An 18,488-nucleotide genomic window follows, 5' to 3' on the forward strand; every position below is an offset into this window, starting at 1 on the left:
TCTGTGTCTGAGCAGCACTCCTCCCTTTCCTCCTCGGATCATAGCAATTTATGTACAGCTGTACCCACCAGAGTGAAATCTACTTGAGCACAGGAGCCAAGCCATGGACATCTCTGAGTCCCCTCCCTCTATATTGCCTTGGACACAATGGGACTTGGAAAATTATGCTTGAAAGCAATTAATCAACCAACAAGCAAGCAGATGGGGAAAGGGGCAGATAAATAGCATAAATTTTAAAAAATCAGAAAGACAACACAGTCATGACACGGCAGGCACACAGTTGAGGAAAACAGCATGAGACTCTCTCCTGGGCTTAAATCCCAGCTCTGGGATTTACTGAAAGAAGATAGACAAGTTACGTCATTTCTCTCAATCTACATTGCTGTATTTGTCAGACAGAGCTAATCAGACCTCCTTCACGGGAACAGCTATGAAGACTAAATGAGTTAGCCCATTTAGAACACCTAGCATCTCCTGAACCACAGCAAGTGCTTCAGAAATGGAGATTCCTAAAGGCCTGGTAATCTACTTTCTGAAAAGTCAGCCATTGAAAGTTCTATGGAGCACAGTTCTACTCTGATACATATGGGGTCACTGTGAGTCACCTTTGATTTGATGACAACTAGTATAAACTTTGGGAGCTCTGGTAGCATAGTGGCTAAGGCACTTGACTGCTCACCAGATGGCTGGCAGTTCAAACCCATCAGCCACTCCTCGGAAGGAAGGTTGGGCAATCCTACTTCCGTAGTGATACTGCCTCGGAAACCCAAGGAGGGGCCGCTATGAGTCAGGGCTGACTCTATGGCACATAACAACAACAACAAGTATAAACTTTCAGAGAGGTGTTAACAGATGAAAATACTGTATGATTTTGACACCCTAATATGAGATAAAAATTCAAACATGGGGGGAAAAAAAAGTTGCTTCCTTCTGTCTGGGGAAAACCAAGTGCTTACACTTGGGCTGTGGAGGCAACTGCTCAGGTGAGACTGCCCACTTCATGGTATACAGCTGAGTGATCCCAGGCCTATTACTGCATCTCTCTGTCTCGGTTTCCTCATTTGCAAAATGGGATGGTAATAATAGTCACCACCTGGTAGCATTGTTAGGCTTGACTGAGAGCAGGTGTGTGATGGGCTGACCTAGATGATAGCTGGGTGGGGTGTCCCCACCTGGATCGTGCTGCATGGGTGGTACTTTGGAATCTCCCTGCACCTCTGGTTTGGTGCATATCCACGTGAATTAAACTGTATACACGTGCGTCAAGGTGGCCCCATGTGTTCATACTGCAGACAGGCATCCCTTTTGGGTGCTAAGTAGGAGCTGGTCTAGTAAAGCATTTTCATGATCCTGTCACCCAGGCACACAGAGAGCTGCTGGCATCCTCGTATCTTCTGCCCCCAGCTTTGCTGCTGCTGGTTAGTCCCCACAGCTGTGCCCTGCTCAGCATGCAGTGAAATGTGGCATGTGATGAACACAGAAAGAGAAAAGTTAATGAAAACAATAAACTCTGATTTTAAAAGTCTGTGCCACGAGGCCACTCCACCCCCACCTGAAGCCTCATCCTTTCTGTTTCCTGGTGTCTGCCTGCCTCCTTGTTCAACTCTCATGAACCCGACCTAGTTCCTACTCTTCTCCCAGCCATGTTATTTGGTGGGAACTGGGAAGCTCCACGAAGCAGTGGGAGTGCTTGGCAGCTGGGAGAAAGGGATAAGGGCATATCTACTGTCTGCCAATGCTATTTCCATCTTCCTACCCTTACTCTCCCAGCAGCTGGCCAGCAGCACCCAGCAGAGTCCTGTCCCTCTGTCACTACATCTCCCCTGGGGACATGCTTTGGTTCTAGTCTCACCTGTGAAGACAATCAGTGCTCTGGGGACAGTGAGGCAGGAGGTTAGGGGACCCTAGTCAGTATAGCTGCCAACAGCCTTTGGTCTGAGAGAATGGGCACAGATGCTGAAGAAAGTGGACTTTGGAGTCAAGAGTTGGGTTCATCCCAGCTCTGCCACTTACTTGTTTTATGACTTTGCAAGTGATTTGGCCTGGGCCTCAGTTCTCTTATGCAAGGGAGTAACACAGTGTCTAATTTGAAACTGCTTAGAAAGCACTTAGCCAAAGACTTGGCACATGATAGGTCCCCAGTAAATACTAGCTGCTATTACCAGTATGGAAGTATTAATAATACCCATCATTTGAGATTTCTGCCATTGCCTGCCTTAGCCATCTAAACTTCATTACTACCCTAGTTCCCTTGGCCTTGTTCTTGCTCCAAGAAACAGTTCCCTTTGACTTTGACTTTATTTCTTAGTTTCTAGACTTTGGACTCCTGCAGACCTCTAAGGCCAAAGAATCCCCACTAGTCTTTGCATTGACCCCTAGTGCCCAGGCCCCTTGGATCCCTTCTGAGCCCCCCCGTGACTTAATGGCCCAGATCCAGTCCTCTGTGGGCTCCTACTCTGGTCTGTCAGCCTTTCTCACTGTCCCCCAGTTCCAGCTTCCCAGAGCAAATGCCACTTTTAACATTCTGATGTCTTCATCCAATAATGTCCTTTCTCAGTTTTCATTAAGGTTCTACCTGTAGTAACAGAGTTCCAAAATAAGAAGAAAAAGTTCATGTCCAGTCCCACCTTCTCTCACCCAGTATTTGTCTAGCTTCAAGGGATAGGAGTAGAGGATTGAGCTAGGTTGAATTTGTGCTATAGCCCACCACCACCACCTGCCCCTCCTGCCTCTCCCAGCACCCTGCTGGGCTGGGGTGATGGGTGGTGCTGACTGTCAGATGAAGGGTACTCCACATCAAGCCAAAAGCCTCAGGGACACTTGTCCCACTGTGTCTGCTTCGGATCTCTTCAGATCCCTTTGGCTGTCATGTCAGCCTGTCCCCTGGACTTAGCACCTCTGCTACCTTCTTGAACAAACCTCACCAGCCAGACCTGCCTGTTCTGCCAGAAACACTCCATTTATTGCTATTGCAATAGCTCAAAGGAAGCACCTGCTGTGGACTCTTCATAGGAGATGTAGTGATGCCTGACCTCAGGATGCACAGAGTCTGGGGGAAAGACAAGTGTGCAAACAAGTCTTTGCAACACACTGAAATACATACGTGGTCAGGTGGCCCTTCTGGGGAGGTGACTACAAGCTGCAAATTGAGAATAAGTAGGAGCCAGTCAAAGGAGCTGAGGGAAGAGAGTTCCAGGCAAGGGGAACAACAAGTCCAAAGGCCCAGAGGTGGGAAGGAGCTTGACTCATTCAAGGATGAGAAAAAATGAGTGTTGCTGTAGTTTAAAGAGCCAGGAGAGAGTTGGTGGGGATGAGGCTAGGGAATTCATGGGGCCAAATAATGCAGACATGGATGGCATAAGTGCAGAAGGCTATTGTAGGATTGTGAGTGTGTGTGTGTGTGTGTGCACATGCATGGGAAAGTATTGAAGTGGTGTAGAATTTTTCAGAAAGATGAAACATGATCCAATTTACATTTCTGAAAAGCCACATTTGTTGATTGTGAGGACAGGAAGCTTGGAAGCAGGAGCCCAGGAAGGAAGTTTTTGCCTCATCATGGAGAGAGATGAAATAGCTTGGACCATGGTGGTGGCGATGGAGAGAAGGGACAATCCTGTCCATATTGTGGAGGTAGAGTGAAGAAATACACCAAAAGAATAGTATTAGTGGAGTGGTGAGGGAAAGCCAGGAGTCCCCACACTCTGCTTACCTCTTCCCCTGCATTGCAGCTCAGTGGCAACTAGGGCCTGACTCAAATCCCACTTTCCTATGAAGCCTCCCTGATCGCCACTCCCAATCCCTAGTCCTCTCAGCTTCTTCTTGTTACACACAATACCAGGGCATGCACTGTCATTTCACTCCTTTAGGAAAGCAAATGACCTGTCACTTTTGTTGGAGGTCCTTGAGAATGGGGCAGAGCTCCCCACCATGCCTAGTCCAGTGCTCTGTGCATGGTAAAAAAACAAAAGTGCTTGCTTCCTGGCCAAGGAACACCATGCTCTGGACCAAACACTGTCTGCCTGCCCATGAGTGAGGGTGCTGCCATTTTTAGGAATTTCTGCACAGTCCCTGGGTGGTACAAACAGTTAATACTCTCAGCTGCTAACTAAAAGGTTGGAGGATTGAGTCCATCCAGAGATGCCTCAGAAGAAAGTGCTGGCAATCTTCAAAAAAACCAGCCACTGAAAATTCTGTGGCACAGAGTTCTGCTCTGAAAAACATGGGGTCGCCATGAGTCAGAATTGACTCAATGGCAGCTGATTCTCCCAGCTTCTGCAGCCTCTCAGTGTAAGTGAGATGCATTTTGCACCAAGAAATTCAGCACTGGAGTTGGGAGTAAACCCTCCTTAGATATGACCCAGAAAGCTGGCCGCCAACTTGAGACTTCAGCGTTCTCAGATAGAAACAAACCAAAGAAGGCCTCTGAGAACACAGCCAGTACAATTTAGGAGACATGATATTAACTGATCTCCAAGCAGTGACTGATAAATACGTAATGAGAAGATATCTCCAATGCTTGAAGGTTAAAGTCTAGAGAAATGTCATTAAAGCAGAACATGAGTGTGGGTCACAAAAGAAGCCCTGCCACTTTAAACATGAAGCCTCTCCCAACATAGATTCCTCTTTTGAAAACACTGGAAATTATCTTCTCTGCTATGAGAAAAAATACCTCCCTGTGTGCCAAAAAGAAAAGGATGTGGTCAGAAAGGAAGGAGGCGGAGGGGGAGGTGGGAGGGTAGTATTTACAGGCTTCTAGGAGTCTGACATAAACAGTGCAGGAGGAGGAAAAACCTAATTTTAAAACTTACTCTGTAATCATGAAGTGAACCATTGGGAATTGGGAGGCATGCCAATGCCAGGGCCAGGAGTTGGTGTCTTGAGTTGGCTAAGGTGCACATGGGGCACTCAGTCTCTTCTTGGTCTCTCTATCCTTCTACCTTCAGTGCTTTGTTTTCCCCAGCCCTGACTCCTGCAACATCTGCTCCTTGAAAAGTGGTTTATCTCCATACTCGTCCCTTTTAAAGAAGCCCTGATGGCACAACACTTAATCACTGGCTGCTAATAGAAAGGTTGGTGGTTGGAACCCACCAGCTGCAGAGAAGAAAAGACTTGGTGACTTGTTCCCATAAATATGTTGTTGTTGTTAGGTGCTGTTGAGTCGTCTCCAACTCATAGCGACCCTTTGCACAGCAGAACAAAACACCACACAGTCCAGCGCCAGCTCTATGATCCCTGCTATACTTGACCCCATAGCTGCAGCCACTGTGTCAATCCATCTCATTGAGGGCCTTTCCCTCCATCGTCAACCCTCCACCTTATGAAGCATGCCATCCCTCTCCAGGGAGTGATCCCTTCATAACCAAGGTAGGTGAGATGGAGTCTGGCCATTCTTGCTTCCAAGGAGCATTCTGGGTGCACTTCCTTCAGGACAGATCTGTTAGTTCTTTTAGCAGTCCCTGGTACTTTCAGCATTCTTCACCAGCACCACATCTCAAAAGCATCAATTCTTCTTTGGTCTTATTTATTCATTGTCCAGTTCTCACATTCATATGAGGCAATTGAAAATACCATGGCTTGTGTGTCAAGCGCACCTTAGTCTTCAAGGAGACATCTTTGCTCCTTAGCACTTGAAAGAAGTCCCTTGCAGCTGACTTTCCCAGTGCTGTATGTCATCTGATGCCCTGACTGCTGCTTCCATTGGCGTCAATTGTAGAACCAAGCAATGTGAAATCTTTGACAATTTCAATCTTTTCTCCCTTTATCATGATGCTTCTTATAGGTCCAGTTGTGATAATTATTGTTTTCTTTATATTGAGATGTAATCCATGCTGCAGACTGTATTCTTCAATCTTCATCAGTAAGTGCTTCGAGTCATCCTCACTTTCAGCCAGCAAAGTTGTGTCATCAGCGTGTTGCAGATTGTTAATGAACCTTCCTCCAATCCTGATCCACATTCTTCTTCATATACTCCCGCTTCTCGGATTACTTGCTCAGCATGTAGATTGAATAAGTGTGGTGAAAACAACCCTGACAGACTCCCTTCTTGATTTTAAACCATGCAGTGTACCTTGTTCTGTTCAAACGACAGCCTCCTGGTCTATGTACAGGTTCCTCATGAGTATAATTAAGTGTTATGGAATTCCCATTCTTCTCAATGTTATCCGCAATTTGTTATGATCTACACAATCAAATGCTTTTGGATAGTCAACAAAACATAAATAAACATCTTTCTGGTATTCTTTGCTTTGAACCAAGATCTATCTGACATCAGCAATGATATCCCTTGTTCCACATCCTCTTCTGAATCCATCCTGCATCTTCCATAAATATAGAGCCAAGAAAACCTTGTGGGGCAGTTTTACTCTATCACATGGGGTTGCTTTGAGTTGGAATCCACTGTATTACTGTCATTTCCAACTCCTCTGTTGAAGAGTTGGGGGACGGAAAGTACTAGTTGCTTTCTTTACAAACTCAAATACCATGGAGCATGAGCCTCACTATAACGTGGGCTCCAGTGCTCTTTGCGGTGCTGTGTAGAGAAAGCCTGAATTCTCGGGGGGTGTGGTTTCCTCTTGACCTAAATGCTCCACACACCTGAATGGTAACTCCTCAGGTTTGAGCCATTAACATAAAGAGAAAAGGCAGAAACCTCTTTTTGCATGGTTTGAAGGAGTGCTGGTGATACAGTGGTTAAGCCCTTAGCTGCTAACTGAAACATGGGCAGTTAGAATCGCCAGCCACTCTGCAGGAGAAAGATGAAGCAGTCTGCTTCCACAAAGATTACAGCCTAGAAAACCCTATGTGACGGTTCTACTGTGTCCTGTAAGGTCGCTATAAGTCAGCATAAACTCAACAACAGCAGCAATTAAGTGAACTGAGTGGCTGGTACAAATGGTTAGGCACTCGGCTACTAACTGACAGTTTGAGTCCACCCATAATCCTCAGAAAAAAGGCCTGGCAATCTACTTCAGAAAGATCACAACCACTGAAACCCTTTTGGGGTGCAGTTCTACTCTGATACACATGGGGATGCCATGAGTCAGAATTGACTCGACAGCACCAGATTTTGGTTTTTAAGTGGAGTGAAATTAACAAGCAGTATTCCTTCAAAGAGCAGGTTAACACAGCAGTTAGATCACAGACTCTCAGAACAATCCCTGGCGTTCAGGAAGTTCCCTGTTGACTATGATCAGGAGCAAGTTTAACAGAACTAAAACCCAGCCAGAGAACTGGAGACCCTCTGCTATGGCAGCAGTAACACTTGAGTTGAGGGATGTTGAAATGGTGCAGGAGCTCAGGGGACAACATGAGTAGCCACACAGGAGGCCTGTTTACCCCACAAAATCTTTTGATGTTTTAACAACTGGTATGGTCATAGCAGCAATATCAACTAATACCACCCATGTCTGTTAATGTTACTTTTCAGAGCCTTGGGACCATTAATTTAATACCAAGGAGGCATTGTGGGAAAGCATGTGATTTAGAATTAGATCTTGTGATAGTAACTGGGCTCTGCCCCTCACTAGTTGTGTGACCTTGAACAAGCTCCTCCTTGTATAGTGGAATGTAACAGTGATGCATTTGATGGCAGAAGTGGATGTGATGCTGTTTGTGAGAGCACTTTGTAAATGTTAAGACAAGCCAGGTATAAGTAAAAGCACACCAAAGAGAAATTCCCTGTTGAAATGGTCCAAGGATTCAGAGCTATGCCTCAAGATCTCCCACTGAGTCTGTGTTGAACACTGGCAGCACCCAGGCCAAGGTACAAAGGCCCACACAGCATTTTTCCCAACACTTAAATGTGATAAATGAAACTAACAAAGTACTATCAAATAAGTTTATCCTTCTCCCCTGACAAATACACCTTTATAACAACCTGCAAGGCCAGATTCGAATTTAGAATTCTTGAACTCCTCAGGGTTCTGTGCCGGGATATATAGTAGCATAGAATGAGCCAACCCTCAGCCCCTGACCACAAGCTCTTCTCTTCTCACCCCTAGCTCTGTGTCGTATAGAGAGGCATAACACACACATATGTGGACACACAACACACATGTCCAAATTTTATGTACACCTTTTCAACACTGCTTGGGCCCAGGGACGACACACAAGACCTGGGTTCCCTTGGGAAGACAGAAGACTGGTGGAGGCCTGCATAGAGCCTGGAGGCATGCATGGGGCCACTGGGCTGAAATACTGAGATCCCAGGTGCCCGAAGGCTGGTATATAAGGAGTGGCACAGGCTCCAGGTGGGTTCATCCTCTAAGAGGATGAGGTTAAACCCAATGTGGAGGGGAATGGCAAGAAGATACCAGAGTGGGTCCCCTGAATTGTAGGGTCAAAATACAGGCTCCTCTTTTCTAGGTCTAAGCACACACCATCCCAAATCTCAGAATATCACCCAGGATCTCTCCAGGCTTAAAAGTACCACTACCTTCATGCAAGGTCCCCTAACTCCCATCCCACATTCCTTAAGGGTACATCAGCATCAGTGGTGCCCCTGCACACCTGCCCACCCCCTCCCTCCATGAATGCTGCTGTCAGCCTCCCCCATCTGCTCAGTGATACAGGGCTTCAAGGGGAGAAAAGTGGGTATGGTTGTCAAGGCTATGTGTCAATCTGGCTAGGCCTTGGTTTTGAGTGGTTGGGCATCTGGATGTAGTTATTCTCCATGATGAGATTGTAATCACTTCCGTGGTGTAATCTGCTGTAAGCAGCTAAGTAGTTGCCTCAGGTGTGGCCTGCTTCCAGTATATAAGGAGAAGCTTTGAGGAAAGTCTCAAGCTTTTCGGCCCATCTGAATCCTGGATTTGGCTGAGTCATTTTCTCAGCAGCCTGCTGTGTTGCCTGGCAATCTTAGGATTGTTCCTGGGTTTGAACCAGTGTTTTTCTATGTGCCTGTGGATCTTGGGATTGTGCCACTCTACTTGCCAACCTTGGGTTCATCATCCTTGGCAGTCAGCAGCTGCCTGAGTTACGAGAAGCCCCTAGCTCTAGTGGGCCTGGAATAAGAGGCAGAGCTGAAACCCAGTGTCTGAGGGCCTTCACCCAGCCCCTAGAGCCAGTACTTTGAATTTGGGATTTCTAGCCTTCTAAACTGTAAGAGGACAAATTCCTGTTTGTTAAAGCTATCCACTTGTGGCATGTCTATTATAGCAGCACCAGAGAACCAAGACAGTGGCACTCCCCAAAGAGGTTGCTCTGCTCCCCGGGGGCACTGGGAAGACTGGCTGAGTCTCGGTACAACCTGGACCTGAACCCAGGGATGACTTACTTGAATACAGTGCTTACTATGAGCTTGTTGGATTGGAATTTGCCTTTCTTCTACAAATGGAATGCAGAAAGCATGAAGGTTGCAATAATCAATGTTTTCATTATTAGGTCTATTGGCAAGTCCATTAGCTGTGAGCTTTGGGTCAATAGTTGATTTTCTAAAAGGAAAACACTGTGTTTATCACAGTGCAGAGAAGGGTTGTAGGAGAAGGAGGACAATGAGATCATAACTAATACTCACAGATTGTGTTATTGTTTACAAAGCTTTTGCTCATACATCACCACTTCATTTGATCTGTATAATACTCTGAGATGTAGGGAGGCCTGGAGTTATGTTTCTTCCCATTTTACACATGAAGAGCCTGAGGCTGTCAGGGTGACTTACCTGAAGTCAACCACCTTGGGGTTGACTCCAAATCTCCTGAGTACACTTTTGGTGCCTCTTGCTCCATTCACCACCTCAAAGACTCCAAATAAGGCAAGAAGAAATGAACAACTCCAAGGAGTTCTTCCCACAGTGTAGTTCAGTCGAAAAGGCACGACTGGCATTGGAGAGACCCAACTACAAGTCCTGCCTCTGCCCCTCCCTGCTTACGTGACTTTGGACAATTGACTTTGAACCTCTTTTCCCTGTTCATGAATAGAGGATTCATGCCTCGTAGGGCTGCTGTCAAGTGTATGCGTATGGAAGGGTTCAGTAAATGTTAAGTTTTCTTCTTTGCCTAAACCTGCCATTATCTCTGTTACTTACTAAATACCTAAACTTAAATGTCATTTACTTTGTGCCACATGCTTTGCATTTATGATCTCATTTAATCTTTACACTAAGTGCATCAAATAGATACTGTTATTTATCTCTATTTTAATAAACAGAAACTGATACAGAAAGGTCGAGTAACTTGTCCAAGTGCATACAGCCAGTAAGTGATAGTGCTAGGTTTATACTCAGGCAGCCTGGCTCCAGAAAACCTGCTTTCAACACCACGTTAGACCAGCTCTTTGCTTTCTCTGTGTTCTTTGCCCAATGTGTTTAAGGAATTACCTACATTCTTAATTTCTCCTTGTGTTTATTCATTCCCTCCATTACACTGTAGAGAATGGCCTCCACTAGCATTCCTTTACTGCTATCTGGATAATTACCAAAGCTAATGGCTTTTTCTTAACCCTTATCTCCTGGATTAATGGGACTTTTCATACTGCTGAATCCTTGACAGTCTCTCCTTCCTTGACTTCAGAAGATAGTTCTTCCTGTTTGCTGAGTATTCCTTTGCTTTTCAGATTTCTTTTCCTCTTCTGGTCGGTCCTCTAAGATCTCTCTTTTATCCCCAGAGATCTCACCCATCATCAGGACATCAACTGATGCAGACAGTTGCCAAATTTGTATCTCTTAACCTGACTTCTCCTAAGAAATAGAACTAACTTTAGAGCTATCTCAGAGATATAATATCTATATGTCTAGTCAGCGCCACAAAAACAGTAATGTCCAAATTGAAATTCATCATTCTTCTCCCATCTTTCAGTTCAGATCAGTATTACTTATTCAACAAATACACTCAAATTCATTCTATGTGCCAGCGACTGTTTTAGATAACAGAGATATCAGGGATATACCAGGGAATAAAACCTATGAAATTCCTGCCTTCTTAAGGATTACATTTGGGGAGTGAGATGTAAGGAGACAAACCATACACAGAGTAAGTAAATTATGTAATATATTAGAAGGTGCTATGAAGGTGAGGAGTGCTGGGGCAGAGGTTACAATTTTAAGTATGGTTGTCAGGAAAGTCTGCAATGAGAACTTGGTGTTTGAGCCACAAAGGAGACAAGGGAGAAAGCTGTTCTGATGTCTGAGGGAAGAACTTTATGGGTAAAATGAACAGCAAGTGCAAAGGCCCTTGTCTGGCATATTCAAGGAACATTATGGAGGCCAGAGTGAGAAAGAGAAAGAGAAAAGGACATCAGGTCAGAGAGGAAATGAGGCATCAGTTCATGTAGGGTCACATAGGCCCTTCCAGAGACTAAGATTTGTTCCTAAATGGGTTGGGAGCCATGGGAGCATTCTGAACAGAAGGGTGGTGAGATCACATTTTGCTGCTGAACAAACTAGGACAGAGAGGCAGAGGTATTAACAAGGAGACCAGATAGGAGGCTATTGCAGTACTCCAGAAGAGACAGCTAACTGTAGATTGGACCAATGTGGTGGCAATGCAGGTAGTAGGAAGGAGTTGAATGTGGATGTATTTTGATGTTGGTATTGACTGGATTTGCTCAGAGATAGTATGTGAATGTGAGAGAGGGGTCAAGAGTTATTTCAAGGATTGTTTGGCCTGGGCAATGGGAAAGAAGTAATTGCCATTATCTAAGATGAGGGAAGTGTAGGAAAAGCAGGCTTGCCAGGTGAGAGGCAGAGATTAGAAATTTGCTGTGGAGACAAAGTTTGATATGTACATCCAGTTGGGTATCTGGGTCTGGAGCTCAAGGAAGTAACCTAGGCTGGAGATAGAAATTTGAATGTTACCAGGCTGTAGATAATACTTAAAGCCATGAGCCTCTGTGAGATCACCAAGAAAATGTGAGGAAATAGAAAAAAGAAGACCAAAGACTGAGCCCTGGGGCCTTCCAGAGTTAAAAAGTCAAGAGATGAGGCAGAACCAGCAAAGGTTACTTAGAAAAAAAGTGGTCGAGATTTAAAAACAAAAAAAGAAAGAAGAGTAGTATGCATGTACCATGTGTCAGGCTCTGTTCTGTGCAAAGAACACAAATGTAAACATGACTCTCAAAGACTCTCTTTATAATGCAGGCGTCAGAGCTTTGCACATTGAAATACTGCTATGGGTGGGTCCAGTGATGAGAGTGGATTGTCAGAGACAGTGAGAGTGCAACCTTGTTACAACTGAGAATTACTTCACCCCCCTCAGTCATCCAACTGGGCTCCTCTAAGTGATTATTTTAGTTTACCTTGTGTTTTGTCTCCGTAGGCAATCAGTTTCCAACCTTTGGAGAATTTGTCTTTGTTGTATATTTTATATGTGTCTCTAGTCTCTGGATTCCTGTATTATGCAGAGTCTGTGCAAACCCTTGTTGTATGTAGGTATATGATGGCTTGAACAGTCACTAAATATATTCATTTATTCATTCACTTTTATTTACATGTGGCTTGTTCTCACCACTCTCTAAGGGTAAATACCTTTGTGTAAATTAGTATGATGCTATTCTAATAATAGTTTCTAACTAGTAGATGTTAGGCTTTTTGGGGTTTTTTTTTTTTTTTTAAAGTGAGTGAATATATGGAGTGTAAAACTGATAAAGCATTTTGTTGTATGCAAGTTTTGCCAGGATTTAGGTGCATGGCATAAAATGATTGAAATAAAATATTCATTTATTTCTTTAACATAGATTTTGTGATATGCCAACAATGTGCTAGACACAACTGATTGAAAAATAAATGCCACATCCCTATGCCTCAGTGAAATCATCATCTAATGGGGACTACAAACACATAAAAAAGGAAAAAAAAAAAAAAGCCTCACTGCGATCGAGTTTATTCCAACTCATAGTAACCCACTTTGGGTTTCCAAGGTGGTAAATCTTTGCAGAAGTAGATTGCCCAGTCTTCCTTCCATGGAGTGGCTGGTGGGTTTGAACTGCCAGCTTTCATGGTTAGCAGTCAAATGCCTTAGGCACTACGCCACCAGAGCTCCTTACGAACACATAAGCCAATAATTATAATCTGGCACATGTAAACATCTGGAAAAGAAGGCTTCCGAGAGGAAATTATACTCAAAGGATGAGTAGTTAAAGTGAAACCCAAGAAAGGGAAAGAGGAGTATAGGCAGAGAGCAAAGCTTGAACAAAGGAGCAGTGGTGAGAAACAGCATCCATGTGGGGAGGGGGAGTATGAAGAGCCACGTGTGTCCTATTAGGAAACTTTAATTTTGTCCTGGAGGATAACAGGGATGTCTACGTAAAGGAGCCTTGGAAGGGTCTTAGGTATAGAAAGGACAGGATCAGGTTTGTGTGTTTGGAAATGAACCATTGTGGTCAGGTTGATTCTGACTCATAGTGACCCAGTAAGGACAGAGAGGAACTGCCCCATGGGGTTTCCAAGGCTGTAAATCTTTATTTACAGCAGACTGCCTTATCTTTCACCTATGAAGCAGCTAGTAAGTTCAAAATGCCGACCTTTCGGTTAATAGCCAAGTGCTTTAACTACTACACTACTCAGGCTCCTTATTTGAACACTAAATCCACTGACATTGAGTTGATTGCAACTCAGCGACCCTTTTACTAATGCAGCCTAAAAGATGGATTTGAGAGGGAACAAGATTGGATGCCAGAGACCAATTATAGACCATTACTGTAGACAAGGTAAGAGATGCTGTGAGCTTGGATTAAAGGAGGGCAGCAAAAGTTGGGCTGGAGAAAAGAAGATACACTCAGGCATTCCTTATGGGTCAAAATTCACAATATGCAGTGATACAGCAACTGTGACAATCAAGGTGAGAACTGAGAAGAGCCAAAAATAATCCTTAGGGTCCTGGCCTGGGAAACTGGGTGAGTGGGAGCCACCCTCTGCAGCAGAGATGGGGAGAAAAAGGTCTGGTTTATGGTGAAGATGATGAGTTTGGCTTGAACTGTGTGGAATTGAAGTCTCCCTGACATCACATTCGAGGTACATAGTCACCTTAACAGATCAGAGGGTGACTGTCATTCTCAAAACTTTTCAAGGATTTCTCTAAAGGAATTTATCAGCTACATAACAAGTCATACATTTTGTAAGCGTAACTCTGTGTTGGAATGTGCATTAGTCCCTGTATTTCATAAAAGAAATAAAAATGATATAATACTTTTTAAAGAGAAAGCCAATCCCTTATTCATTGGGCTTAGTGAATAATGATTTCAGCTATTTCCAAACTCAAACCCTCTCTTAATGATGTAGTCTTTGGATCACTGGGATAGTGGAAAAGATCATGCCTTGAGCCCAGAAGGTGTTTGTTTATAAAATAGCAATCTCACAGAAGTAACAGTAGTGTGGATGGAATTGATACATAGTCTTCCAAAGTCGTTGCACCCAATGACTGTACTTGACCAGATTTCTTTGTTCTCATTTAATGATTAAGAAGCCTCTTTTGTTCCTTTATTTCAAAGAATTCTCCAAGACAGAGGTTATTTTCCTTCTCTCCCAAGACAGGCTTAAAAGTGTAACTTTACTGTATTATCTCTCTTTTGAGAAAATCTGGGCCAAACTAAGTGTTGTGATTTCTCCCACAGGATTTACCTCTAGACCTTTGGCCCAATCTCTGTTCATTTGGCTCTGGAGAGGAACAAGGGGTGAAAATAGTGAAGTCTCTATAGCCAATCATCAAAAGACAGTGTTGTAATAAAATTTAAAATATATCCACTCAAAACCAAGTTCCCCAGGCAGTACACCCCAGTTGGCACAGTGTTTGGGGCAAGAGGACAGATACAGTCTGTACTTCTGGGATTCCTTGTCCTCCAGTGCCACAGAAAAACCCAAAGGCCAGTAATCACTGTACCGAAATGAAACACAAAGTTTAGGCAACACAGAAAATAAATGCCTAGTGACTGGATAACTCCATCAGTCCTTTTCTAGAAACACCAAACTGTCTCTAGTGTGGCCATCTCATAAACCTAACAAGCATATTGGGTCTCCAGCCAACCTCTGACCTAAGGGTGTTTATACATTTTTACTCTTTTGTCCAGTAAGAAATGGCTGTAGAAACCCCCAAGACTATGGCCCTTAGACACCCATCAGGCCTGGAACTGAACTCACACCAGCAGCTCAACTTTCAGCCAAATGATAGGCCGAGAAGTGAACAGTAACACCAGGGAAATACTCACTCCTTAAAACTATCAACAATATGAGATCAAAAGGGCAGTATTTGCCCAGGGATAAAGCTCAGAAGTCAGAAAGGAAAAGGAAGGAAAGCCTAGTGGGAATAGTAAACACAGGGAGAAAGTGGGAAGAGTGCTATTACATTGTGGAGATTGCACTCAATGTCCCAAAACAAAATGTATGTGAATTGTTGCATGGAAAACCACTTTGCTCTGTCAACTTTCACCCAAATCACAATAAAAAGCTTTAAAAAAAAAAAAAAGAAGGAGGAGGGTCCATCAATGGAAAAGAAAAAAAGAAGAATTAGCTATAGCATTTTGTAGGAGCTCTGGTAACATAGTGCCTAAGGCACTTGACAGCTAACCAGAAGGGCGGTTCAAACCCACCAGCCACTCCTCGGAAGGAAGGTTGGGCAATCTACTTCCATAGTGATACTGCCTCAGAAACCCAAGGAGGGGTCACTATGAGGAGGGTCTGACTTGACAGTACATAACAACAGAGCATTATGTGGGAGCTACTTCTACGGCATGACTACAGCTAGCATGTGTAACAAAATGGGTTCTCTCTGACTTTCTGAGTCAGGTCAATTCCCATTACGTCATTCTGCCAGCCATGATACACTGCAGTTATTCCCAGCAGTTATCATGGGCACAGAGACAAGAGAATAGGCTCTTGCAGCTGTGGGCTCACCTCCTCCCCAGGCAGTCCAGCCTTTCCTTCATCTCAAGCGGGGGCTGGCACAAATAGGAAGTGCCATGGGAAGCCAGCAGGAGACAGCATGGTTAGGGTCCCCATGTCTCCACAAGACAGTGAAGGATGCTGAGGTGTTATCGGCATCAACTCGACATTACTAGTCTTTTTAAGCCATTGGTATAAAGCCATGCAAGAGCTTGTATTACTTTCCAGTAGGGAGAACTTTATGCCAAACAAGGTCACCATCACTTGAGCTGATGAATGGAGCAGTCTCATTTATTTCTTTAGTTATTAAATTCTTATGCATTATTACCAAGCATCACTCCTGGCCACAGGGGGTATAAATGGGGAATACCTATAGACCGCACTCCACTGACTAGACCTCTGCCCCTATGGTTATCCAGTCCAGCTCTCTATGGCTACTCTGGGAGCTGCTAGCTCCTTGGATACCCGAGTCCCCTCCACTCTGGCTTCCTTCAGCACCACAGAAGGGCATGCAGAGACACGCAATTTCCTGCTCTGACTCTGACAATCTGTAGGACCCTTGACATGTACCTTAACGTCTTTAAGCTTCCATCCTCTCATGTTTAAAATGGAAATGAAAATTCATTTATCTTGTGGGGTATTTTGGAGATTAACTGAGATAACATACTTAGCACAGTGGCTAGAATAAATACTTAAAGTATAGTAGTATTATTACTATTATTAATAATAATCATTATTATTTTGTCAGTGAGGAGAGACATGGGCTAAGAATGAGACATGTTTCCTCCTCCGTCCTCTCATCAAGGCTGGGGACAGCAGGAGAAGTAGGCAGATGCCCAGAAGAATAAATATGCCAAACTAAGCAATTAGGCATCCAGGCTGGACTTGAAACCAATGGGAGATCATTGTTGTTGTTGTTGTTACGTGCCCTTGAGTCGGATCCGACTCATAGTGATCCCTCCTTGGGTTTCTGAGGCAGTATCACTATGGAAGTAGATTGCCCAACCTTCCTTCTGAGGAGTGGCTGGTGGGTTTGAACAACCAGCCTTCTGATTAGCAGTCAGGTGCCTTAGGCACTACACTACCAGAGCTCCTAATGGGAGATCAGCATATTAGAAATAGCACAACTTCCACACTGAGGTGGTTTCTGGAAGGTGATCATTATCTCCTTATTTTATCATTTTCTCTGCTTATGTTTTCTATATGTTGGATTGGCTGCTGACTTGAACTTAAACAACATTCTTTGTTGAATAGAAATTCTACTCTTTTCCTAGGAAATCAGTGTACCCTTTAACTTTGCCTCCTTTTGCCCTGCTTTTCACCTAATACTTCTAAGTACATCAAATTTCAACTATCACTTCTCCCCAACAAACAAATCTTGCACATACTCATACTTCCCCAGAAAGTGCTTCTTGTAATGGAATGCCTCTACTCTGTAGATTACAATTCCACCATCCCAACTAGTTGATTCCTCTTTGTGAATCTCCTAGCTGCCTCTGTGAGCTTCTTGCTTCCAATTGAGCTGGCTGTGGTTTTACTTAACTTTCTATGGTATTGCATTTTTATTTTTGTTTTATCTTGTTTTCATTTATCCTGAAACAACACAGCCTAGAACTTAATTCCCCTCTGAACTTCCCATTTTACCTAAGTTGATCTTGCTAGTAAGTGGTGAGCATCTCTCCAGCTTTTGAAAAATTCATTTAGCCTCTTTTCTTGTGCATCTCTTCTACTTTGCCAGGTCAAGCTGGGAACTGCCCGACTTGAGGGAAGGGAGAGTAAAAGCCATCAGTGACTCAGATGGGGTGAGCTACCCTTGGTACGGGAACACCACAGAAACTGTGACCCTGGTTGGCCCCACCAACAAGATCTCCAGGTTCTCCGTCAGCATGAATGACAACTTCTATCCCAGTGTGACATGGGCGGTGCCAGTGAGTGACAGCAATGTACCACTGCTTACGAGGATCAAGAGGGACCAAAGTTTCACTACGTGGCTGGTGGCCATGAACACTACTACAAAGGAAAAGATCATCCTGCAGACCATCAAGTGGAGGATGAGGGTGGACATTGAGGTGGACCCTCTTCAGCTCTTGGGGCAGCGGGCCCGGCTGGTGGGCAGGACTCAGCAGGAGCAGCCCCGGATCCTGAGCCGGATGGAACCCATCCCCCCCAACGCACTAGTGAAACCCAATGCCAATGATGCCCAGGTCCTCATGTGGAGGCCCAAGCGTGGGCCACCTCTGGTTGTGATCCCACCTAAGTAGAAGCAGACTGACCTGATAATGTTTGGAGCACATGCTGCTGAAACACGCCGTGAACTTGCCCGGGGTGGCAGGAGCCAAACTGAGTTTCTGAGCCAAAGCAGACCTCTTGGTTTGTCAGCCTTTGCAGCCACTTGTGAAGAGTAGGGCTGCTTCTTGGGTGGTAAAACCATAATCCTTAGGAAAATTTCCTTCCTTTTAGGAGTAAAAGAAATCACTGATTGACAGACTTGCTATGATTACCATGCAAGTAGCCATATTTTGAAGCTGACCAGGATGATTCTTTTATCTGAACTATTGACCGTTTCTTTCCTGTGAGATGCAGGAGATGGAAATTAAATTAAACAGTGCCTGTGGCAAATGCTGCTTCCCAACCATTTAGAAGTGGAAGTGAAAACATCCATGCCAGGTGTTGTAAGACA

General features: G+C 44.3%; 1 protein-coding gene across 1 annotated transcript in view; it reads left to right on the forward strand.

Annotated features, from left to right (window-relative positions):
* FAM78B (family with sequence similarity 78 member B) overlaps nucleotides 1-18,069 on the forward strand; it is a gene marked incomplete at its 5' end in the record, with an annotated part of 139,832 nt that extends 121,763 nt beyond the window's left edge. Inside the window, one exon of the mRNA XM_007937741.1 lies at nucleotides 17,547-18,069. Coding sequence (XP_007935932.1) covers nucleotides 17,547-18,069 — 523 coding nt within the window. The remainder of the gene's footprint in view (nucleotides 1-17,546) is intronic.
* Between the last annotated feature and the right edge of the window lie 419 nt (nucleotides 18,070-18,488).

Source organism: Orycteropus afer, unplaced genomic scaffold, assembly GCF_000298275.1.
Source record: "Orycteropus afer afer isolate SDZICR_OR568_19922 unplaced genomic scaffold, OryAfe1.0 scaffold00044, whole genome shotgun sequence".
In the NCBI taxonomy this organism is placed as follows: Eukaryota; Metazoa; Chordata; class Mammalia; order Tubulidentata; family Orycteropodidae; genus Orycteropus; species Orycteropus afer.